Below are 25,134 nucleotides of genomic sequence, written 5' to 3' on the forward strand. Positions count from 1 at the left end.
AGAGCAATGCTGTGCTCCTGTATCAGGCCACGGGAAGGCTCCCAAGGAATGATCTATCACCCTGTAGAGACCTGAGCAACAGAGGCGAAAAGAACTCCCCCAGGCCCCCACTGCAAAGAATCATGTCAGATGTGGAGCTCACAACTGCTCAGCTAAAATGGTCCTTTGTAGGCCAGTGGGTGTAAAAATCCCTCTTTATTTATAAATCACGGGCAGCACAAGCCCAGATGAGCTGGTTTTCACTTTGCAAAGGATTGTTTTAGTTTCCAGAGAAAGTCTCAAATAGTATCAGGGCAGGGAAGAGGGGAGGGAGAGTCAGATAAAGGATCCTGGGATTGTAATCGCCTTTGACATGCCCCATGGGGTCCACTGAACGGACTGAACGCGAACACCTTCCGCTCCATGGGGGCTCGCTGGGGCTGCTCAAATGTGCAGAGTGAGCGTTTTCTGTTTCACTGCTGGAATTTTTGCTGACTCAGAGGCGTGCATCAATCTCTGCTGGGGACGTGAAGGAAATGTCCCAGAGAAGTTTCATCCTTTCCTTGGCCCCTCTGCCTCACCTCCCTTGGGTCCCAGAAAGGGAAGTGTATCCTTGAAAAGAGATGTGATGACAAATTATAAGGCATAAGCCATTAATTATAACATTATAGAATCAACTAATATTAGAATCGAAAAGGATGAATGAGAACTCCTAGCATGCCCTTCATTTCTAACTGGAGGGAACTGAGTCCCAAGAGGAAGTGAGTTGGTCAAGGTCAGATACTCTGAGACTGGGGCCTGGGGCCCCTGACTCCCGGCATAGAGCTCTTTCCTCTCTACCAAGTTGTCTTGCCTTTTGCTCTTGAGAAAGACTATATAAATCAATCAGATGATCTTTTATCTATGATTTCTTTTCTGGGAGGCAGTATGTGTCTCGGACGCATTCAGTTGCTGATAACAATGGCTTTGAATCATAGAGATATTTATTATTTACTTATCAAGAATTCCCAAATTCGTGGTTCCAGGGGTGGGTCAGGGGTTCACCGATGTCAGGGCATAAGGCCTGGCGTCTCTGTCATTCTCCTTCCCTTTCCTCATGGTCACAAGATGCTCACTGTAGCTCTAAGCTGTCCATCCTCCCATACTGGCTTTCCAAGCAGAAGGTAAGAGATGGTGGCAAGAAAGTGCTTTTTCTGCTTTTATCAGGCACAAAACTATTGCCCAGAAGTCTCTGACAAATGTCCCCATATGTCTTATTGCTTGAATAAATCACTGACAAGAGGAATTGGATGGAGATGGCCATCTTAAATTAACTGTGATCCACCCCCTAAGCTTGAGTATGGACATAGGGGGGCAATTTCTCTGAGCATATTTTAATACCTAAGGGCCCCTTCTTCTGTCTCCAGTTCACTCTGTGTAGTTCTCCAGCCCCTCCCGATGTTCAGCCTCAAGGACACCTTCTAGTTTTCCTGGTGCCTGCCCCCCACATGCCCCCGCTGGTCCTTCCCAGTCTCTGCTGCTGGCTTTTCTTCATCTTTCTGACCCTTAAACATTGGAGCATGTCAGTACTTGGTCCTGGGATCTCTTCTCTATTGTCCTTTCTTTGGGGGCTCTGGTCGTCTCTGCTTTAAATACCATCCATTCTCTTGGCTCTACCTTTAAAACAAATCCAGAATCCAGCCACTTCTTACCCCTCTCACTGCTACCTACCACCCCGGCCCATGCTGTCAGCATCGCTCACTTGGAATGTAGGTCATGGCCTTCTCACTGGCTTGTCTGATTCCACCTTTGGAAGGAGAATCGCTGTGAATGGGTGATCAGAGAAGGCCTCTGAGAGCCTGGGGCTGGAGTATGAGAAGGGGCCACCCATGCAAAGATATCAATAAAGAGCATACTAAGTGCAACAAAAAACAGTGTGAAGACTGAGATGAGAAAGAGCATAGAAAATCACCACCTGGGAGTAATTGATACCTAATAAGACAAGTTGTCATAGGAATAGAAAAATGAAGAGATCTCAACCATGAGAAACATTTTATCTTAATGAAAATATGAATATTCACATTCCTAACATTCTACTAAAACCTGGACTGCTCTCTGTCCCATAGGCTTCTCAAACAGTGGAGGAAAAGAATTGCTTTGCTGGTAAAGTGTTCTAAAAAGCAAAGAATTTTATTTAGAAATCCAGATTTCTGATGCTTTTTGAAATTCTAGAAACAGCATCTATATTCCATAACATAGCAGTTGGCCAACGTTGCGTATGGCTGCTCCCTTTAGATGGCCGTATTTTCCTTACTAGGTGTGCCTGGCCAGCTTCACTCATTTCCCGGCCTGGCCCCTGGAAGCATCTGATTTTGTAACCCTTGGGCCAGGTGGTGAAAAGATTACATCATTTCAGATATTTGAAGGGATTCGCAAATCTGCACTGAATATAGTCACATAAGGCTTCTATTTAAAGGCAAAGGACGCAGGGGGGCATGGGAAGGTCATATAAGCAAGCACTGGGAATTCAAGAGACATTCAGGCACTCTCTCCAGGGTCCTCCTTATTCCCATACGGACCCATCTCCAGATTGAACCACTAAGATCTGTGCAAGAAATCTTCACTCTATGAGAACTCAAGGCTGAAGTTCCCCCAGGGGCTGTCTCGTCCCTTTGGTCTTGCGATCAAGCTGGGCTGGCCAACCAGTTATACCACTGAAAACCATCAGTAAACAAACAGGTCCCAGGGGTTGCCAGGGGAGTTTCAGACTTAAAAGAGCTTGTCACAAATACCATTGCCCCTATCTTGCCCAAAAGTCAGACCCAGATATCCAGGTGTCTCCAGAGATGAAGATAGATCTTTTCCAGGCCAGCCGCAAATCAACTCTATCCTCACAGAGAAGATAATGTCCTTTGAAGACAAAGCGGCTCACTTCGGTGCAGAGTGATTGGACCAAAAAGGCAACAAAGTTCTGGAGATCGTGGGTTGACTTTGGCCAATAACCAGCTGCATCGCTTTCTGATCCCTTGATGTGACGCTCAGCCCTGCCCCTCTAGCCATCTGCCCCTTCTAAGACAGCCAAGCTCACCCACCACCCTCTTTCCACATATCAGCTTGCCAGAGTTCTTGCTGCTTCCCTTCTCTGGCCCTTGCCCTGATCCACCACTTCCCCATTCCCTACCTCTTTATTTCTGCTAGATTGTGAGGTTTTTTTGAAAGCAGAGCGCTAGGACTTATTTATGTTTATGTCCCTATTCTGGGTTCACTGACATGTAGAGAATGGGGCTTAGCAAATTTCCTTGCAAAGACTTGGGTTTCCTCTCCTGATCTTTTATCATCCACTCCTTTCTCAGTGTCTGGCTCTCAGCTGTTCTCCATAACTGGCTTTATTGTGATTCCCCTGGGCTGGTCCACCCTCTAGAAATGACTGCAGTGACAGCCCCAACTTGGTCTTTAATGGAATGGCTGAGGGATCGTTGAGTCTCACTGGGTCACGATCCCATTGGAGATACCTACAGTACCATGACAGCTATCAGAGATGTCATACCTCCCCTGGCTTTAGCCCAGGTGACACCCTCTGTCACCTGCCTCACCACCTCTCACCTGCTGTGGAAGGTACCTGAAGGGAAGCTTTGCTTTTCTAAGAGATCTCTAGTGTGGTAGTATATGAACAAGGCAATTTCAAGATTCTCTCGAGCTGTATCTCTTGCACCATGGTAGAGGGTTGGGCTGTTTCGATAACCATCAGCCATTACACGTGCAGAAGCGTTAAAGGTAGAATTTGTTCGTGTGACTTCTTGGGTGTTTCTCTCCCTCGTCTCCCAAACAGAGCAGATTTATGCAAAGACAATCTAAGTATCCTTTTGCTGAAGCAAGGGGCTTCTGTCCCTCAGACTCCCCAGTCTGTCTGCAGACTTCCATCTTTGGACCTGTTGATCACATGCAGAACCTAGAACTTCCAGAAGGGGTAATTCTACTCTTCCATAGGGCTGTGGCTTCTCCTGAGCTGAAGGGCCAGATGTGATTGAGTGTGATGTGTCCTTGGCCAGAGTGACAAATGCCTTATCCAACCCAGGTATCCCTGAATAGTCCGGGTATATCTTCTCTTGGCAGTTAGTTACTCCGTAACCTGGGTCATTGATGAGTCACTCAACGTTAAGCCTGGATTTCTTCCATCAGCTATCAGAAAACGTAGATATTTTAATAATTGTGGTCAGAGAGGAAAACTCTTGATCTCAATTTCTTCATCTGTTAAATCAAGATAGTAATACTTCCCTCACACTGTTGGAATGGCAAATTAAAATTATTACCTGTGTCACCTACTATAAATACTTAGGACCTAAACAGATACTAGTTCCTTTGTCTTTTCCTTTCTCCTCTGCCTGTTTGTTTCTAAATAAATATGTTATGTGAGATTTGGGAAGACTTCCGACTTTCAATAGATTAGGAAAGTTAACCTACTTCCAAAGATTCATTCACTCGAACTTATTGGACGCATAAAGTACTAGAAAAGTCCAACATCGTGATTGCCAGATTGGTTTTCACTTGAGAAGTTGTTAAAGCCAAACCTTTTCTGTGCCAAGTACCTGGATCCAAAAGAAGGTGTTTATTCATCCCAGAAGTTTCCAAGCATCCACATGTCATATACGCACAGTGCTTGGCTGACTTAACCTAATGCATCGGACCTCATGGAGCGTGCTGATAGATGGTCTCCTGTTCTTCCATGACTTAGTACCGCAGTGAGTCTTCACTAGGGGATTCCCGTATATGGTAAATCTTTATCACATTAACCCTCCAGGCCCTAGTCCAAGAAAATATTACCCTTTAAGAAGGTATTTTTGGTTGAAAAATAAAGAAATGGAATGGAGACAGTTCATTTGGGAGGTGGTGATTTCGGTCCCTGAAAAGCACAGTCCAGTAAATGAGTGGTTGCGAGGAAAGGGAGCTTAGAATCCTCCCAGGATAATTAATGCATTTAATTTCCACGTGTTCAAGCCAAAAAAAAAAAAAGTTAGAAATGGCTTCTTTGTCCTTGGTTAATTGTGTACTTCATCCTGCTGCCTTGGATGCTCTGAGGGTATATTCTGTTTTCACGAAAAGCATCTCTAGGGATCGCGAGAGATTTGTGATATTTGTGAGCTCTCTGGAAGGAAATTTGGCATGGAGTCTCAAGAGCCTCAAACTCATTGAGCCCTGCTCTTTTGACCTCATGATTTCATTCTTGGAATCAATTCTGAGCAAATGACCAGCAAGGCAGACAAGGACATATGCACAAAGATGTTCTTTGTGGCGTTATTTATCAAACGGAAAATAGGTCGTGAAACTTCCAAGACAGAATGGTCTCAACCACGTAAATAGAGTATGTCGTTGTACGTGGCCAAGTAGAAATACAAAGACGAAAACAGGCCATGGTGACAGCTTGGGGTGGACAGTTTTTGCTTTCGCTTTTCTACTTTTTTTTTTTTTTTCCAGATTTTTCTGTAGTGATTAAGAATTATTTTATTTATTTCTCGAATGGATTTTAATGGAGTGCTTAGCATGCGCTAGCGTCCGAGCTGGATGCTAGAGACACAGAGAGAATTTCACTCGAACAAAACCAACACAGTCCCTTCCTCCAGGAGTCTGCGGTCTGAGCCACTGGACCGATGATGAAGAAATAAGTGTGTAATAGCAAACAGACATACGTGATAGGAAGGAAGAAACAGCGTGCTGCTGAAGTACCAGCAGGGAGGACAAATGTCCTTCGGAACAGAGGTTCTGGAAACTATGGCCTGTTTTTGTTTGCACATTTTTTAAAGGATTGTTTAAAAAAAAAAGAAGAAGAAGAAGATGTCACAGAGACCATAGGACACCTGCAAAGTAAACTATTGACAAGTGAACTATGTTTTCTCTGGTCCTTTAACAGAAAACGTTTGTTGAGTCCTAATTTGGAACATCAGGGATGCCTCTCAAAGGAGAAGAAATCAACCTTGCAGCGCCAGTATGAGTTAGCAAAAAGAAAATACAATTCCCAGCAAAGTTTCATTAGAGGAAACTTGAAAAACATTTTAGTTAAAAAAAGCTTTTTATTGGAACCTGGCTCCTGCTTCAGGTTCGGAGAGAGGCAGGTGCATTTAAAGGGCGTGCTACTGTAAATACGGTTCTTCTGCTAGTCTCTGTCCTCTTGCCTCCAGTTCTTTTAATAAACGGTTAGTTTGATTTTGAAATACCACCAGCTTATTTTCATTTTTCTAATCCTGTGGCTTTCTTAGGTCACAGCCAGTTCTCCGCTGCCCTGCTCATAACCACTGTAGCAACTTTTATCAATTGTGTATTTACTTTTGTAAATCCTGCTAGGTACTTTTGATTCGCTGTGCCTTGTCCTCCTAACAACTCCACAAGACAAGCACTGTCATCTGACTTTCACAAAGAAGGAGCAATGAACCGAGAAGCTGAATGGGTCACCTGTGGTCATGTTGTGTGTAACTCACAGAGCCAGGACGAGGAGCTTGCTTTCAAGATTGACCTCGTCCTCGGTGTGGGCTCCTCCTTCTTCCACGGAGCCATATTTCATTTCCTCTGTGGTGTTATCACTGATTAAAAGTCTTTCTCACCCTCCCACATCCACCTCCTTTCACCCCCATCCCCTCTACCCTGCAAGTAGAAGTTTTAGTTTTTAATTTCCTTACAAAGCTCATGTATTTGGGGGCATTTCCTTAATATGCCGCTGAGCTTGTGGGGTGGAACTGAAGGATGATAGTTTCCAGCTTTATCTGCTTTGTGCTAAAGTAATTTTTGATAACTCCATTGCATTTCAATTTCCCAAATTTATTGTCTTAATTTCCTCTGCTAAAGACAGATTTCAAAGGAGTTTAATAGCACGGCCATTTCAGAGGCATTGTTAATTTTATATTTCTCTTCTCTGTGGATTGGCCCTTCTTGCCTCCGTTCTTCCTTGTCAGAGCCTGCCAACGAGAGCAATGGAGGAAAAACTTCCCTCAGCCCTCCCAGGCTGCAGGCCTGTGAATTAAACTGACAAAAGACAGATTAGCAAGAGAAAAACAGTTTATTAGCACGTGCAATGCACAGACTCCGGGAGTCATTCAAAGGGCTGGTGAGGACTTGGGTCTTAGATAGTAACTTCACAAAGAACAATACCTTTGTAGAGAAGGAACAAGACAAAGGAAAAGGGTTATAGGCTTCCCTGGGTGGCAAGTGGGGCAAACTTACAGAAGACAAGGTTGTTTTAGGAAGGATTGTTCTGTTGATCCCTCTCGGTGCGGTCTCTGGCCTGCTCAGCGCCCTTGGTGATTAAAAGCCTAAGCCTGCTCTTAGGCAAATGTGCAGGAGGGCAGAGCGCTCTCTCTTGGAGTCTGCTGTTTCTCCCCCGTCTCCAGCTCAAAATAATCCTTAGACCAAAGCGGCACGTTTTGGGGGCAGCATATTCTGATCCCCTGCAACGGCATTTGGAAAAGCTCTTCTTATTCTTTCTAGTTCTTCCTCTGCCTTGGATAGTGAGTCTCAAAAGCACCAGGCTCAGAGCCAGGAGACCAGAAGCACAGTGCCAGCAGGGCCTGAGCCAGCAGGGAACTTCTAGGAGAGTCTCTGACCTGATCTGGGGCTCAGCATCCTCAGCTAGGAAAGCAAAGGAGTGAAATTCAATATTGAATCTCTATTCTGCATCGGTTTGCTGATGTGTCTGCCTCGGTCAGGGCATAGTCGGGAGACACAACTCATACCAGTTATTGGAACAGAGAGAATGTAATATAAAAAATTATGAGCGGGGTGAGTGAAATGTGTTTATAAAGTATATTGAGATAGTGAAGGCAACTGCCAGCCTGGGACTGGGGGAATCAAGGGAAGAGAATGGAATTAGTACACCTCAAAAGCTCAGAGAAGGGAGCTCACAGAGCTGTAACTCAGATCTCTAGAGAGGGGACCCTCGCTGGCTGGTGTTGGTGCGGGAGCGGAGGGGAGGGCAGGATGTGGCTGCTTCTGCTAATTGGATCCGGCTGCTCCCCTGCGGCACGGCACGGCACTGCTGCTGCCTGGGGAACCAGGCTGGGGTGGAATTCTTAGGAACAAAGAGCACAGGTCCCTCCTTCTTGCGCCAGCCTTTCAGCCTCTAGCTCTCTAGCGCCCTCTATTGGCAGGGCCTAGCAGTGCCTGGCCCGCAATGCGCAGGTGTTGGTGGACAAAATCGGGGCGAACGGGTGGCTTCGGGGCTGAGTGACGGTAGTTTAATAACCGACAGAATGTTCTTGGTTGAGATTGCACGTTGGTGGTCTAGGAGCTGCTTTTGGCCACTGGCCACGTATGGCCCATAGACGTCTCGTGTGGCATTTATGATAGTTTAATTGAACATGTGTGTCTGGGTTTATTTTTTAAATCTGAACAGGTGCTTCCTGGAAATCTACACAACTTCATCGTTCATGATGTATATTTTTAAGAGACAAATGAATAGGAAGGCAGCCTGGAAATTATCTAGTAATCAGTTTACACATGTGGTGGTAAGGCCCTTAGAGCGCGCAAGAATTTCCTCCGCAATCTCACAACCAGCGAAGGCGATATTGGGGTGCTGAGGCCGGGATTCTCATCACTTCCCATCGCTGTGTTTCCGGGAGGGTGGGTGTGCTCTGGCCTCCCACTGCTCAGAGTGAGGTCGAGGGATCAGCAACGCTAGTCTTGTTAGAAAGGCAGAATCTTGGGGCGGGGGCGCCTGGGTGGCTCAGTCGTTATGCGTCAGCCTTTGGCTCAAGTCATGATCCCGAGGTCTTGGGATCCAGTACCACCTAAGGCTCCCTGCTCAGTGGGGAGTCTGCTTCTCCCTCTCCCTCTGCCCCTCTCCCTGGCTCATGCTCTCTCTCGCTTGAGCTCCTTGTCTCTCAAATAAATAAATAAAATCTTAAAAAAAATTTCAGAATCTTAGGGGAGCTTGGGTGGCTCGGTTGGTTGAGCGTCTGACTCCTGATTTTGGCTCAGGTTATGATCTCAGCGTCGTGAGATCAAGCCCCGCGTCGGGCTCCACACTGGCATGGAGCCTGCTTAAGAATCTCTTTCTCCCTCTCCCTCTGCACCGCCCCCCACCCTGGCTGGCACACACACTCTCCCTCTTAATTTAAAAAAAAAAAAATGCAGACTCTCAGGCCTCAGTAACAGGGAGGCTGCAGCCTGACTCTTACTCAGGCTTACGTGGTGGGGATGGGTCATGGGAGCAGAAAATGGTTTTAAGCCCCCATCAGTGAGTAAGGCAGTCCTGCTGGACACGACTCACAACAGCTAAGAACTGAGCATGATTACTGAATCAAAATCTGATTTTAATGAGATCCTCCCATGATTTGTGTGTGCACGGTAATGTTTGAGAAGTGCTGGAGATAGCTCTATTGAGAAAAGGAAAATAAGCTTTAATTGGCTGCTAGTGTTTTTCTCCAGCGTGGGAACAGGGTAAGGAGTGTGCAGACCGGTTCTCAGCAAATCTCCTGACCACGCCTCTGATTTCTCGTCTCCCTTCCTCCCAGTTTATAGGCCCACACACATGATGCAAACAGCCACGTGCACATACATAACTACGTGCGCGTGCATCTGAAAATGCATACGTATTCTCTCTCATGCACGCACACATGCATGCACGCGCGTGCACACGCACACACACACACACACCCATGAGCCATTTCTGATGTGGTTTTTGCTCTCCCCCCTCACCCCAATCCCTCACCAGGTTCCCCCACGTGCTCTCTGCTCTACTCACACTGAACTGCTTGGGCACCGTCGCCCGAACATAGCAGGTGTTCTTTTTGCCTCCCTGTCTTTTGCACGAGCTGCCTCTCACTGCCTGTGATGCACTCCCCCAACCGCCAAGAGGGAAACCTGAATAACTTCTCTTTGTCCTTCACCCACAGCTCAATGACTTTCTTTTGGAAGTCTTCCCACATTGAGTGAGGTGCGTCGAGGCTGTGCTCCTCTGTGTTTGTATAATAGCCGGCATATGCCTTTATTGGAACATTCTTTCTCACCAGGAGATAATCGTATAATGTATTGTTTATCTCCCTGAAAGGAAGGCACCATGCCCCACTTAGCAAGCAGTTCTGGGGATGAGCAAACAAGGAAAGAATAAACGAATATAGAGCGAAGAGATCTGTCTGATGCTTATCTATAAAGAACAGGAAAGCATAGTAGTTAAAGCACCACTCTGCGGTTGGAATTCCCAGATCAAAATCTTGGTACTTCCACTAGTTGTATGACTTTGGAGAACTACTTTGCCTCTCTGTGAATCAGTTCCCTCCTTTATAAAGCAGGGGCACAAATGGTATCTACGGCGTTGTTGCGAGCATTCAATGGGACCAACGATGCCCGTGAAAAGCTTCGCGTGGAGTCAGGCCAGTGGGGAGTGCTCACTCTGTGTTTGCTACCTCGGTGCTGTGATGTGAGATCTTATGCTCTCATGATCTGTTGTTGTACCACTTCCTGGCTGAAAGCACCCATAGCACTTACTTTGCAATTTGGGCAGGACTCTCTCCCTCTCTTCCTTTCTTCCTTTCAACATCTGTTTCTTTATTCCAAACATTATTGACCATGTATCATGAGAGTACCACAAGGTATTTGTCGGCCGAATGGGGTACTGGAAATTCTTCACAAGGAGTTTAGTTGAGGCCAACAAAGTTTGGAAACTGAACAGACCTAACTTGGAAAAAGATGTTTCCTCTCTGCTCTGGTCTAGAAGTCTAAATTACCAAGTACAAAGGCTTGTGTAAAACGCTACTTTGTGTTGGGCTGGTGGTGACATCCCCATGGTCTACCTGAAAGGGGGCAGAAGGGCAGGGCATCTCAGATATGGGGCTGCTGACCATGGCCATCATGTTCCGTGGGTTACCTAAGTCAGAGGAAGTAGAATCCAATTCTTTCCTGGGGAGGACTTGGTTAGGCATGGACAGAGTCTAGGTCTTTTCCAATTGGTTGGGGTATCAGATGCTAATTGGAAACTAGCATGGGGATGAGGATCTCAGGACCAGGCACAAAGCCAGTCATGTGGGCTGGAACCACCAGGTAAAAGTAACAGGGAGGCTGCAGCCTGACTCTTACTCAGGCTTACGTGGTGGGGATGGGTCATGGGAGCAGAAAATGGTTTTAAGCCCCCATCAGTGAGTAAGGCAGTCCTGCTGGACACGACTCACAACAGCTAAGAACTGAGCATGATTAAGTCTGCAGGGAACCAGATGTTGAGGATGCTTGGTTGGTCAGGGCTGGATAGCAGATAAACTCATAGTCTAACAGAGCACACGGACCCACACATCATTACAACACAGCATGACACAGACTATGAGTGGTGTTTGCAAGTCTTGACTCATTTTCTGAAACACAAGTGTTGGTGACCTAATATTAGTGGGAAATTGCTCACTACATTTTCTGAGCTGTGGACTGGGAAACTGGTGAAATAGGGAGAGGGGGGTATCCTCACTCCATGACTTCTCCGTGGGTCCTCAAAGGATGCAGAGAAATGGCAGAACCAGGAGCTCAGCAATTTTCCCTAGACATCCCCATGGCTGACTTTTTTCAGGTCTTTGCCCAAATGTCCCATCTCAGTGAGGGCTCCTCCCACCCTGGGTCTCGTCTCCCTATTTCCCTCCTTCGTATTATTTTTTTCTAAAACTCTTATCAGTCACCCACTAACTGTATATTTTACTCATTTGTTTATTATCTCTTTTCCCCAACTGGAATGTAAGCTCCGTGAAGGCAAGGATTTTCATGTGTTTGGACCCCACTGTATTCCCAGTAACTACAAGAGTGCTTATCTAGTGACAGACATTTAATAGATACTTTGTAGACTCAGAGACATATTCCATGAAGTAACAGCATAGACAGGAATGTAAAAGGAAATAGCATCTTTCATGGCTTTGAGCTACGTAAAGGCTAAGAGTTACAACCCAGGTGAGTGAAGAAAATCTTTGTGAAAACCGTTGACAACCCAAAGTTATCATTTCTTTTCATCTCATAGCATAAGATGATAAAAGAAGGAACTCTGTCATGGGGAAGATAAAACAGAGCATAGTCAAATCTTTCCTTGTGGGGGCCAGCCTTCACATTGATTCACCAGCTAACTGAAGCTCTTTGCTTTGGGTCGGCCCCTCCTGGCACACATCTGCATAAATAAAGCACCAGCAGGTCCAGAGGCTTCCTTTCTGTGAAAGACAATTTGTGTGCATCGTTTGACTTACAGTTAAGGCTGGGCGAAAGGATCCTTCCATAATTTGTATTCAGTTATTTTCTCCTCGTGAAGGGTGGTCTGCGAAGTTTCCTTCGCAGGTAGAGTAAATCACGTATGGACTCAGCGTCATCGTTGATAATTAGTAAGCGCTCAATATTTAGCAGGAAGGAGTTACCCATGTGCTTCTGGAGATGGGCCACGTCTGTGAGGATGCTGACACCGTCAACATGTCAACAATATATTTATATGATAAATTAACGGATCTTATTATTAGAAGGCAAGTACAAGTTACACATGTTAAAGAAAGGATGGCTCATTGCTAGTCTCTTCCTCATTCCCCTAAGGAAGCTGAACGTCGGTTGTGGCGTGGAGAAGGTCTTTTTTGGGGGTTAATAAAATAGCCAGGCTTATTGGTAATTGCTGTGTGACGCTTGTACCTTTTTCTTCCTTCCCATGTTCCTTACACCCTTTTGGCCCTTTTTCCTGGAAATTCTCTCTTTAAACCTACCCCTGCAGGTAAGGATTTTTATAACACAAACACTCTTCTTTTGCTTAAAAATAAAATGACAGCACTGCCTTCTGCCGATTATGCCTCTAAAAGAGCCATCTCCAAGAAAGGTACATCAGACTGAGTTATGGTTGGTCTATTTTAGTATGCGCACATACGTGTCAATCTGTGAGGCTATTCTTTTGAATAGCATTCTTAAGAATTTGAATTTGTACAGCACTTCTAATTTGCCACAAACATCTGTTAGAGCCCACCTTTTATGTCTGTGACATGGAATTTCTAGAATGCATAAAAACTGGCATCAGATTTTCTAGCACATTGCATGGGTTCTAATGTCTTGTCTCTTCTTTCTACCCTCCCTTCTTTTTCTCCCCCACCCTTGCAGGGCTCATAGTCTACCTAGGAATGATGGCCGGAGCCTTCGTCCTGGGGGGCCTGGCTGATAAGCTGGGAAGGAAGAGAGTCCTTAGCATGTCTCTGGCCCTCAATGCCTCCTTCGCTTCTCTCTCCTCCTTCGTGCAGGGTTATGGAGCCTTTCTCTTCTGCCGACTCCTCTCAGGCATAGGGTACGTATATGCAAGGCTTTGCTGGACCCTTGTATACCAGTATTTCATCCATCCTGCTACTCTAGCTCTGAGTGGTACCCCCAGAAAACCTTGGACCAAGATTTGTGTTTGACTTCAAAGATATTATATTAGAGTTGAACCTTAGAAAGGGTTGTGAAGTCCATGTATAAGGTCAAATAACCTGACACTGGCTTGGCCAGTCTTTCAAATTCACAAGGGTGGGGCATAAGGTAACTAGGCTTCTGTTATGACCTATGACCATTTTTAATGTATGACTTGATTATTTCTATTTGGCATTTTCTTTATGCAGGATTGGGGGTGCTCTGCCCATTGTTTTTGCCTATTTTTCTGAATTCTTATCTCGGGAGAAGCGAGGAGAACACCTCAGTTGGCTGGGCATCTTCTGGATGACAGGGGGCATCTACGCGTCTGCCATGGCCTGGAGCATCATTCCACACTACGGTGAGTGCACCGCCTTCAAATAGCCCAGGCGCCGTTGTTACTATGGCACCTGCCTCCAACAATGTTTCCTGTCCTTGACCTTAGTTCTTATATGACTTTGTTCTTTCAATAACACTTCCAACACTGGAGACACCTAGCTAATTTCAATACACATGTCTTTCTGGAAATAATACCATCTGTCCTTCCTGCCTCCCTCCCTCTCCATCCCTTTCTTCTTTTCTTCTTTTTATTTGAAAGAATGGCAATCTTTATCTCCCCAGCCCTCCTCTCCCAAGCAAGTTAGGCAGTTAGGCTTCGGTGACTCCATTTAATAGATGATGTAACAGAAGCCAAGAGAAGTTGATGACTTGGCCAAGGTCACGTCCCTGGCATGACCTTGAATCTTGATGCTCTGCCTGTCCCCTGCCCCCTTGCAGAAAGAACCCTTGTACACTTTCCACTCTAGTGCCTGCTGTCACTCTTGTTTGGCTGCAGAAATGGAGGAGCCCTTACAGACAAGGTCTTGGATTCAGCCGGGACAATTTTATTATCCTGGGTAATTGCAAAAACCGGATTCTCTGGACAGAGACCTGGCAACATTTACTTTCACAAGTGGTTTTGTTAAGAGTAAAGTAGGGAGAAGGCAGCAGTTTCGAATTTGATTATATCTTTTGAGCATCCTGGGCAATAAATGCTATCAGCATCCTTCAAAATTTTTTTCGGTAAACCAACGATTATGGGCGTAGCCTTTGTCATCATTCAGAATCCGCAGACCTCTAAGGTAAGCAGACAAGTGCCCTGAAGCTAACCAACACTTCTCTACCCATTGAACTCCTTGTTCGTGTATTCTAAGGTAATGGAAGCTCCATGTACATCTCTTTAAGAAGAAGCTTTGGTGGAGACAATGCCTACTCTGTTAGTTAATGTGAGGCCGGATGCATTATTCTGGTCATCTGATAAACCCTGAAATCTCAGTGGTTTAACACAATGAAAGTTTCCCCCCCTGTAAAGTATGGTGAATGTTTCCTATCTGCAGGTGGCTTTGCTCCATCGGTGATCCTGGGGCTCAGATTCCTTCCTCTACTTGGTTCCACTGTCTTCCACATGTGGTTTGAAGTCTGCTTGGGGAAGGAGCATAGGCAGTTGTACGTGGGAGGTTTTGAAGAGCAGGCTGGGCGGTGGATGGTGTCCTCTCCACTGGCCCCAAATCTGTAATATGATCACCCCTACTGTCAAGGACACTTGGCAATGTAATCTTGCTGTGAGCCGAGAAAGTAGAGGAAATGGATTTGGGAACAAGTAATCTTTGCCCTATCTGGTCTTTGAGAACCCACTGGTTTTTGTTTTTGTTTTAAGATTTTATTTATTTATTTGAAAGAGAAAGAGTGAGAGAGAGCATGAGAGGGGAGAGGGTCAGAGGGAGAAGCAGACTCCCTGCTGAGCAGGGAGCCCGATGCGGGACTCGATCCCTGGACTCTGGGATCATGACCCCAGCCGAAGGCAGTCGCCCAACCAACTGAGCCACCTAGGCGCCCCCCACTGGGTTTTTGTATAAGTAACAGAGTGGAAATATGAACAGGAATAATGAAATAAATAGCTGAAGAGTTTTCCAGATAATTCTGTCACCAAAAGCAGTTCTCCATCATTTCAGATACAAAATCATATTACTCCTAACATCATTTCTACACTCTGCCCTTCATCCGAAGGCACACTTTACACACACAGAACATTCCATGTACTGTGCTGTTGGTTATATGGGTCAGAGGAATCGCTTACCCCCCCCCCCCCCAATTCTTAATGTATTATTTACAACTGTTAACTGGTCCAAACGTGTGAGTACTAAGAAACTATTTCCACATTTAAATTGAGTAAAAAATATTTTTGGGGTGTGGGGAACAAACAAAATCTTAATAAAGACTGAGTCAGAATAGCAGTGCTGTGTGATTGGGAGCAAGTCATTCCATCTTGTCTGGTGTGGTTCCTTCACCTATAAAGCGGAGATGGAGGGACGCAAAAAGAGCAGACTGTAGAAATCGTGCCAGCCCTCGTGTTCAGTAATTCCTAGGATGCAAAGGGGTGTGCTGAGAACACGTTTAAAACAATTCTTTTACTCTAGCTAGCTCCCTTCCCCACGGCATCAACATCAGCCCCCTATTTGCAGATTGCTTATTCCCCAAGGAAAGCTTACTCGCACACGTGACCAGGGAGCCTCCCACTGGCTCAGCTTAGGTCATGTGTCCACCTCAGCCAATCACGATACCCCAGAGGATGCTAGGTTCTGATTGGTTTCCAGATACTTGGAGGGGCGGGGTCAGTCCCACGGAGACCACGTGTCTGCCATACAGTGGAGAACGCAGGGTGCGGAGCGCACCAACGGTGGTCACTACGTGCTGCGTCACTTTTTCACTTTGCTTTATACGCACAAGCACACACACACGTCTGGGGGTATGGTTGCTAAGCAAGTGAACAAAGATTCAGATTGGGAGTGCGTTGACCAAGACTGAATGGGATGCCCATGGCAGAGGGGCCGCGTGGCTGCTGGCTGACTGCTGCTGGCTGCCATCAGGGCTTGTGATTCAATATTTTACCCCAGACAGGATGTTTTTCCTGTTTGCGTGCTTGTATGAAATCTGTGACTTGTATGTCCCTTCTTAAGAGCCAAGGCTCTTGGGTGATTAGCTGGGCGGGGAGGGAGGACCCACCCAAGAACCATGGTAGGCTAGAATCACAGTGTAACAGGAGTGATTATTTACTTTAAGCCTCATTTTACCAGGACCAGATGTTTTGTCCAGAGTGAACCAGACATTTGATGATATTTCTCAATGTGCCCAAGACACTAATCCTCTCACACCCCTCCACCAGCAGGGACAAATGCCAGGGTAACTGTAGAGAGGACACCGATGTTTCTGTATGGCTTGTGCAACCCATTTAATTGCTTTTGTAGGAATGAAATGATGGGAGGTCTTGGCACCAGGAATTTGGGTGACTGAGTCATTGAGAAAGAAAATTATAAAACTCAGAATGTTTTCCTGGGAACTCATGGTCACAGCCCAGAAAAAAAATGGATATATTATGGGAGATTAATTCCCATTGTAGTCAGCACACCAGCTGTTTGTGAAATCCTGGTAGAGAAAAGTAGGGCAAGCTAAAAGATCAGTGAGCAGAACCACCCCTGTCTCCAAATTAATAGTTGTTCCTTATATTTGGAAGCAGTTCACTGTTTAATTTTATTTAATTTAAGGTCCCGAAGATCTGCTTAATGAATGCGATAAATGCAGATAACTAAAATCACCATAAAACCACAGAGGCATGAGGGAATAACGTATTTGGGATAATTTACACATATTATTGTAAAGAAAAAAATTTGTCTGGGGCAGAATACTTTATAAATGTCCCCGCTTCTGCTCTCCTTTATTATCCCCCTGAGTTTGACTGCTCTGTAGTTTGATCAACTTGACTTCTAATTATTCCAGAGTAGCTTTTGGACACGAGCGGCAAAATGTGTAAATATTATGGTTTTACCTTCCTTTATCTTCCTCTTTCTAGCGTTGCTGTCAGGAGAAAGGAAATGTGCAACCCATTTAATTTTAATTAAAATGAAAACCAACCCACCCCAGGGAGAGCATGCTGTGCAAAAAGAGATTTGATGCTGGTTGAGAAAGTTGGATGATGTGTGTACCGTGTGGCCACATGTGTCCCAGCAGCTTCAGTCCCACGTTTCCCCACCTGGGATTCCCTCTGGCGAGTCCTTTAGTTGCACAGACTAGGAAATATCAGCAGAAACAGCAGGGCAAGTAAAGCGAGTTGAAGCACAATGGGGTAAGAATCAAGGTCAAATAGAAGGAGTCGAGGGGCGCCTGGGTGGCTCAGTTGTTAAGCGTCTGCCTTCGGCTCGGGGCGTGATCCCAGGGTCCTGGGATCGAGTCCCACATTGGGCTCCCTGTTCCGCTGGGAGCCTGCTTCTTCCTCTCCCACTCCCCCTGCTTCTGTTCTCTCTCTCGCTGGCTCTCTCTCTCTGTCAAATAAATAAATAAAAATCATAAAAAAAAAAAGAAAGAGTCGAAATACAAGGGGAGTCGTAGAGCATTCAAGACATTCGCTGACCACCCCTGCGGTTGGCCACTTGGCATATGGTTACACAGGGACAGAGTTTATTTTATTGTCCTTCACCCTATTGTTCTTCGCAGATAGTAAATGAAATAAAGATTTTATGTCCCAATAATGACTATGCTCTGAACTTTAGAAATCAATATATTCATTTATACAGTTTTGTCTTTTTAAAAAAATGCTGTTGACATTGTCCTCAGAGGTACTTGGAGTGGTATGAGAAGACCAAGCCATTTTATAACCTTGGGTTATTTATTTATTTTAAAAAGATTTTATTTTTATTTATTTATTTATTTAGAGAGAGCACGGGCGGGGGGAGGGGCAGAAGGAGAGGGAGAGAGAGACTGTCAAGCAGACCCCCACTGAATGTGGAGCCGGATGTGGGGCTCAGTCTCACGACCCTGAGATCACGACCTGAGCCAAAATTAAGAGTCAGATGCTTAACTGACTGAGCCACCCAGGCTCCTCTTGAAAGCATTTCTAAAATACATTTATTTTAGATCTATGGATCTACAAAATATCATTTCAAACATCTCATGGGTCTCAAAAGTCTCTCTTTTAAAGAATGGGTAGCAGAGTGGGAAGAGCCTAGATCTTTATAGTCACGTAGATCAGAGTGCAGATCCTGGCTTTCCCACATCGTTACTGTGTTGGTGGCCCCTCCCACGGGCCCGGCCAACCCTGGGGGGTTGTTGAGATGCTCGTTCCCAATACCTGTTCCAGACTTCTGCATCAGAAACTTTGGGGACCATCAGGGGTTTGCAATTTAACCTGCTCCCCAGGTGATGCGCTTGTGCCCTCATTTGAGAGCCAGGGCACTCTAAGGTCACTCTAAGGTCATGTCAGAAATCCTCTGACTGCTTCTTCCAGGCTGGGGCTTCAGCATGGGCACCAATTACCACTTCCACAGCTGGCGAGTGTTTGTCATTATCTGCGCACTGCCCTGCACCGTGTCCATGGTGGCTCTGCGGTTCATGCCAGAGAGCCCGAGGTTCCTGCTGGAGGTGAGTCAGCACGCCCCCACCTCCACCCTATGTGAGGATGATAGCCCTTCAGCCCCCCTCCTCTCCTGCTTGCATGATGCCCACCACCCCGTGTCAGCCCGCCAGGCCCATCATTACATCTGGCTTTATTGTCATCTGTGATGGCTGCACACCCTGGATTCACAGACTGTCAGAGGCAGGGGGGCCTCCTGAGGCTGCTTCCAGCTCCCACTCTCTCCAGAGGCTCTTCAAAGCTGTGGGATGTTGTTTCAAGTTGCTACAGTGAGCTCTGTGGGAAAACTCGCATCGCCCCCAAGCCCATCAGGACCTCTGGCCTCCCCGCCAGGAAAGCGGCTCCTGGTGTCATGAGAGTAGAGTCCTTCCAACTTGGGGGGCTGCTTGTGGTTGCAGGGGTCAGACCAGGAGGGGCTGGCAGAGGAGCGAGAAGACTTGAAGGCTCCTACACCCCCAATTCTGAGTCCATGTATGTGTCTCCTTCTAGATCTTTCTACAGAGTGATCGTCCTTGTCAAATTCCGTTGTGTCCCATTATCAGGGGCAGACACCGCAGGGAGTTTTATTTCAACCAGGGATCTCTCAAAATTTACCCTTTTGGTATATTCGTTTTCTAGGGCTGCTGTGATAAAGGATTCTGTCACAAGCTGAGTGGCTTCAAGTAACAGAAACCGTGTCACCGTTCTGGAGGCTGGAAGTCCAAAATCAGGGTGTCCGCAGGGCCGCGTTCCCTCTGAAGTCTGTAGGGGAGTCCTCCCTTGCCTCTTCCAGCTTCCAGTCCTTTGCTGGCACTTTCCACTCGGCTCGTGGCTGCACCACACTTCCTGCCCGGGTCATCCCACGCGCTCCCCTCCTGGGTCTCTGTATTCACATGCTGGCTTCTCATAAGGACACCAGTGGAACTAGATTAGGGGCCCACCCTACTCCAGTATGACCTCATCTTAATGACAGATACCCTATTTCTAAATAGGGTCATATTCTGAGGTCCCCGGGGCTGCAGGGACACAATTCAACCTGTAACATGTTGCTTCTTTGCTTTCTCTGGTCAGGGAGGCACGTGGCTCCCACCCAGCAGTCACTCCACCTTACAACTAGGCGTGTTGTACTGTGTAATGGGAATGGTGGGTAATGTAAGAATGCCCATGTTTACACCTCGGAGGCACTACCGTAGTATCGTTCCAAGGTGGGCTGGGGACAGAGACCTGTCCCGGTCCCTCCCCAGCCCTAGGTGGCAGTGGCATCCATGTCTAACACTCAGGGCTGAACGCATGGGGTTTCCACCCCTCGTCAGGAATGGATTTCTTATGCCTTTTGCCTTGCTTTCACCAGATGGGCAAACATGACGAAGCCTGGATGATTCTCAAGCAAGTCCATGACACCAACATGAGGGCGAAGGGGGCCCCCGAGAAGGTGTTCACGGTGAGTGTGCGGCACCTGTGCCTACAAGAGGGGGCCTCCCCTCTTTACTGGTTGGCTTGCTAAAAAAAGTAATTTTATTGTATGATTATGATAGTATACTAATGTGACCAAGAAAACGTATCAAAGGGAGACTAACAGCCCTGACATTCCTAGTACTGTGTCATAATTATTTGTTCGTCTTGATAGATATCCTTGTTACTGCTGATTGTCCAAAAAAAAAAAAACACTGAAAGAAAAAACTGGCTGTGTTCATATGGGGATAAGCATATGTACATATATTTACATCTACTTTTTTTTTTTTTTTTGGAGATAGAGTGTGTGCGAGCAGGGTGGGAGGGGCAGAGGGAGAGAGAGAATCTTAAGCAGGCTCCACGCTCAGCACGTGGGGTCATTCCCATGACCCTGCGATCATGACCTGAGCCGAAATCAAGAACTGGACCTTTAACCCACTGAGCCAGCCAGGTGCTCCTCCATCTGTATATTTTTAAAGAATACTCATAAGCCTTCTGTATGTTGTCTCGTGACATATTCATAATTATCCTTTCAACCAACATTAATGTTGGGAACGTTGACACAGTCTTCCTACACCTGTCCCAGGTGCTAGGAATTTATTTACCCCGTTTTATCACCTTGTTCCTGTAAACATTGTCGCAGTGAGCCTCTTCTCATACACATAGTTCCTTCCCCTTCATGTTCTCGGTTTGTTTTCCAGGATCGACTCCTACAAATAAAATGACTGGCTCCAAAAGCTCTCATATTTTTATAGCTCTGAGTTATATTGCCAGATTACATTTCAATAGGGTTGGGCCAATCCACAGTGCCACAGGCAACAGGGTAGCCATTTCTCTCCTCCACACTTACCAGCACTGACACTTAGCCTGAATTTTGTTTCTTGCTAGTTTCCGTAGTGAAAAACCAGTGAGTGGTAATTTCCACGAAGATTTCCTGTTAGTTACCAGGATCCGTGCTCCCCCAAGCACTCTCTGTGGCCAAGGACGAATGCCTACCCTGGGTCCCTGTTTTGCATAACACCCTTTCAGGCTGACTTCAGATCCATTTCCACAAGGAAGCCCTCCTGGGTTAACCCCCTCCTACTCTGATTCACTGCTTTTGCAACTTTGGCCTCTGCCATGGATTCTGGACAACACACTTGTCCTTGTGAACTGTTGCTTAGAAGCCCTGAATCTCAGGCAGGGCCACATGTCTACTAACCCACAACCCGGAGCCTGACAGTCTGGGCCCAAATCCCAGTTTTGATACTTTCTAGCTGTGTGGCCTTAGGCAGCGTACTCCCTCTGCCTCAGTTTCCTTATTGGGAACAGAAGGATAATAATACCCGTAAATACGGTTATGGTAAGGATTGAATAAAGTACCTAATTCCGTACGTGCCTCGGAGTAGGGGCTGCGTAGATGTTAACCGTTATTCAAAAATGTTATGACACAGGGGCGCCTGGGTGGCTCAGTCAGTTAAGCGTCTGCCTTCGGCTCAGGTCATGAACCCAGGGTCCTGGGATGGATCGGGCTCCCTGCTCAGCGGGGAGTCTGCTTCTCCACCTCCCTCTGCTGCTCCCCCTGCTTGTGTTCTCCCTCTCTCTCTGTCAAATAAATAAATAAAACCTTTAAAAACAAGTTGACATATTTTTTCTTAAATTGTGTCATGGCCTCAAAAGTATAAAAGCTTTCTGCTCTGGTCACTTCTTCAGGCCTTCATTCTCTTCGGAAGACTCTCTTGCCCACGTTAAAATTTGATAGACTGTGTGGGCTTTTCTCCTGTTCATCTGTCTTTGTCAGTTTAATTTTCAGACCCAGCCTGGGATGCTGAGAGGGACGAGGAAAACATCTCCCTCCCTTACGAAGCCCTAGGTTTTGGCCATCCCATTGGCTGGCTGCCTCACGGGCTTCTGATCTGCCACCTGGCAGGTGTCCCCAGTAAAATGTTCTGCGAGGCTGGGGTAAACACAGGCCATAATCTGATTTAGACCCGATCAAAGACAAGTATCCTAGTGAATTGTAAATTAGAGTAATTTTGCTTGAAGTTGTCAATACACCCACTCCCAAATCCTCAGGGAATAGAATGCTATTTTCCCTAGGAGCACCAAAAGGGAAAACATTGCATTTGAGTGGATATATTAATGCTTTCGAGTATGATTTTTGCCATGCTTCCTGACTTGATGTCAACCTTGCCCTCTGGCCTCTTTTGGCTGCATTGAGGGCTCATGGGCTCCCTGGGGGTATTAGATAGCATGAAGCCCAGCTCCAGCCAAGAGTTCTGTTGTAGGGCCTGTGCGTTCATTCCCGTGTCAGAGCCCAGGCAGGGAGATTTGCAAAGGACACACACCTGGAGATGGTCGGACACGCCCAGGAGGCTCTCAGCGTGCTCACACACCTCCTATTTCAGGAAGAATATGGATGCTTTTATCAGACTCTCAAAGGGGCACCCAGCCCTCCCCAAAGTGTAAGAACTACTGTTTTTAGGGTTTAGAAGAGCACAGTCATGCCGTCCTAGACCTCGTGCTCAGAGTTAATGAGTCTGTTGTCCACACCCAAGGGCTGTTTTTTCCCCTGTGGATTACCAGCCTCATCTCTGTATCTCTTCCTGTCTCCTCACACTCTTAGATGGCTGAAGAGAGTGATGGAGATGCTCGTAGGATGAAAACCTTTTTCCCTAGACAAAAGTTCCTAGGAGAGGGTGATGGAAACCCCGAATTTTTTTGAGTGTGCTCCTCCATTTTCCTCTGAATAAGTCTGCAGGCATGGACCTTGCTAACTTGGCTAACCATCTCCTTAACATGATGGTTAGTTATCGAATTCAGTGGTTGCTTTAAACACGAGGTGACTTGACAGTCACTGTCTTGGTGAGTCAGGATTGTGCATTGGGGCTACCTGCTGATATTGGACAAGTCCATACTTTCTGGGGCCCTTTAGGGGGAGTGCTGAGATATATAACCTTATCCTTATTCCCCATTTCTTTGATTTCCACGAGGAAAGCCAGAGACATGATTTCTCCTATCCTGCTGTGTTTTAAAAATATCTTAAGTAGTACGGCACCTGGGTGGCTCAGTGGGTGAAGTGGCCAACTCTAAATTTCGGCTCAGGTCACGATCTCAAGGTCCTGGGATTGAGCCCTGCATCAGGTTCCGTGCTCAGCGGGGAGTCTTCTTGAGGATTCTCTCTCTGCCCTCTCCTTCTGCCCCTCCCCCTGCTCGTGCATGCGCTCTCCCTCCCTCTCTCCCTAAAATACATAAATCTTTTTTAAAAAATATCTTACCTAGCAACCCCCTCTCCCAACACACACACACCATTGCTTACATGGGTTCTAGACTTCTGTGATGTTAATTGTTAATGCCTAATAAGATAGATTTGTGAATTTTAAGGTCAACTCAACTGTGGGCAAATTAGACGTACATGGAATTCAGCATATTATGACTGACGAATATAAATTTCTCAGAAGCGTGAAAAAGATGGATTCATCTTGTCTGCAGGGGGACATACCTCCCTGGGAAAGGTTCCCTAAAAGAGGCCATGCACATCTTTGGTTAAGAATCACTGAACTAGAGGGTCCTCCAAGGCTCCCGTATCCTTCGATATGTGACATAAAGTCAGTTACATTAAATTAAACATCGAGAAGTCTGACACAGAGTGGGGTTAAGACTCTCTAGACCATCTTTGTTTTGCAGGTTTCCCACATCAAAATTCCCAAGCAGATGGATGAATTCATCGAGATCCAGAGTTCAACAGGAACTTGGTACCAGCGCTGGCTGGTCAGGTTCAAGACCACGTTCAAGCAGGTACGATTGGGAACATGTGGGAGATGAGAGGGAGGACATCTGGAACTCTGTAACTTCGGTGAATGAAGGATAAATCCCATGAACGCCCCCACCAACCCAAGGCAGTGTGATGGGGAGGGAGTGCCCTGGATGGGAGTGTTTGGGACACAACTCATGCCTGCTTTTCACTCACTTCATGTGACGTGAGCCACAGATTCTCCAAACCTGAGTTTCTTTCCTTTGCTTTTCCTTCCCAAGGCAAAGATTTTGAACACAGGTGAAATGTCTACTCTTGGTAAACATCCTTCTCTCTAGCTTCTTCTCTTTACATAATCCGTAGGAAGAAAGGAATGAGTGAAGTAGATGGCCCTTTGAGGTGTGTTGGTGGTTTCTGAGAAAGTCTCCATAAAGGGCAAGGCCATTTCTCTGGAGAAGTGAGTCCCGTAGGCAACTCAGCTGTCGAGCACTGAGGCAGCCGATGAATGGTTGAATGGTTGTTAAATGTTGGGAATATCACCCGTTCCCACATGCTGGGAGCAGAGCTCACTATTCAAGGTTATCCAGGGTCTTGAAATCCCAACTCAGTGTGCTTTTGATGAGGTATTAATGTGTTCCCAGGGAAGATGCTCCAGGACTGTTATGTAGGAGGCCGAGGCCAGGTAGGAAGAAGAGAAAAGGCTTTGTTATTTGAACAGAATTGCTGCCTCTGGGAGATCACGGCTGCCCATTCTCTCCTGGGGCCCTAGGAAATTTATCAGAAAATGCTAGAAACGAGCTCTCCCAAGTCACAAGTCTCTTGCTTTGATAACCCTTCTGTGTGTGGGTTACAGGTCTGGGATAATGCTCTGTACTGTGTGATGGGGCCCTACAGGACGAACACACTGATTCTGGCTGTGGTCTGGTTCACGATGGCTTTAAGGTAAATCCTATCTCACTTAACTTCATTAATCTCCCTATGCCTCCAGCGCCTCATCTATAAACCAAAGATTACAATTCGTTCTAACTCCTAGATTCTGGATGCTTTTGGCTGCAAGTAACAGGCAGCCCATTCTCGTGGCTTCTACAGCAAGGCCACGTCTTGTCCTTTGTAACAAGAGTTCTGTAGAGAGGCAGGTCCCGCGTGGGGTTTCAGCCCCAGGCTACGTCTCCTGGTGGTTGCCAGATGCCTATGCTCTTCTTGGCATCCTGTC

At 46.4% G+C, this 25,134-nt stretch overlaps 1 protein-coding gene across 2 annotated transcripts in view; it reads left to right on the plus strand.

Moving 5' to 3' along the window:
* SV2B (synaptic vesicle glycoprotein 2B) overlaps positions 1 to 25,134 on the plus strand; it is a 175,172-nt gene that overhangs the window by 120,098 nt on the left and 29,940 nt on the right. For both annotated transcript variants that reach the window (XM_087856655.1, XM_045813145.2), the window contains exons 3-8: positions 13,033 to 13,213; positions 13,524 to 13,675; positions 18,632 to 18,765; positions 20,088 to 20,177; positions 23,855 to 23,965; positions 24,775 to 24,863. In XM_087856655.1, coding sequence (XP_087712781.1) covers positions 13,033 to 13,213; positions 13,524 to 13,675; positions 18,632 to 18,765; positions 20,088 to 20,177; positions 23,855 to 23,965; positions 24,775 to 24,863 — 757 coding nt within the window. The remainder of the gene's footprint in view (positions 1 to 13,032; positions 13,214 to 13,523; positions 13,676 to 18,631; positions 18,766 to 20,087; positions 20,178 to 23,854; positions 23,966 to 24,774; positions 24,864 to 25,134) is intronic.

The sequence above is a fragment of the Ursus americanus genome, chromosome 28 (genome assembly GCF_024610735.1).
Source record: "Ursus americanus isolate L20-20 chromosome 28, mUrsAme1.1.p, whole genome shotgun sequence".
NCBI lineage: Eukaryota > Metazoa > Chordata > Mammalia > Carnivora > Ursidae > Ursus > Ursus americanus.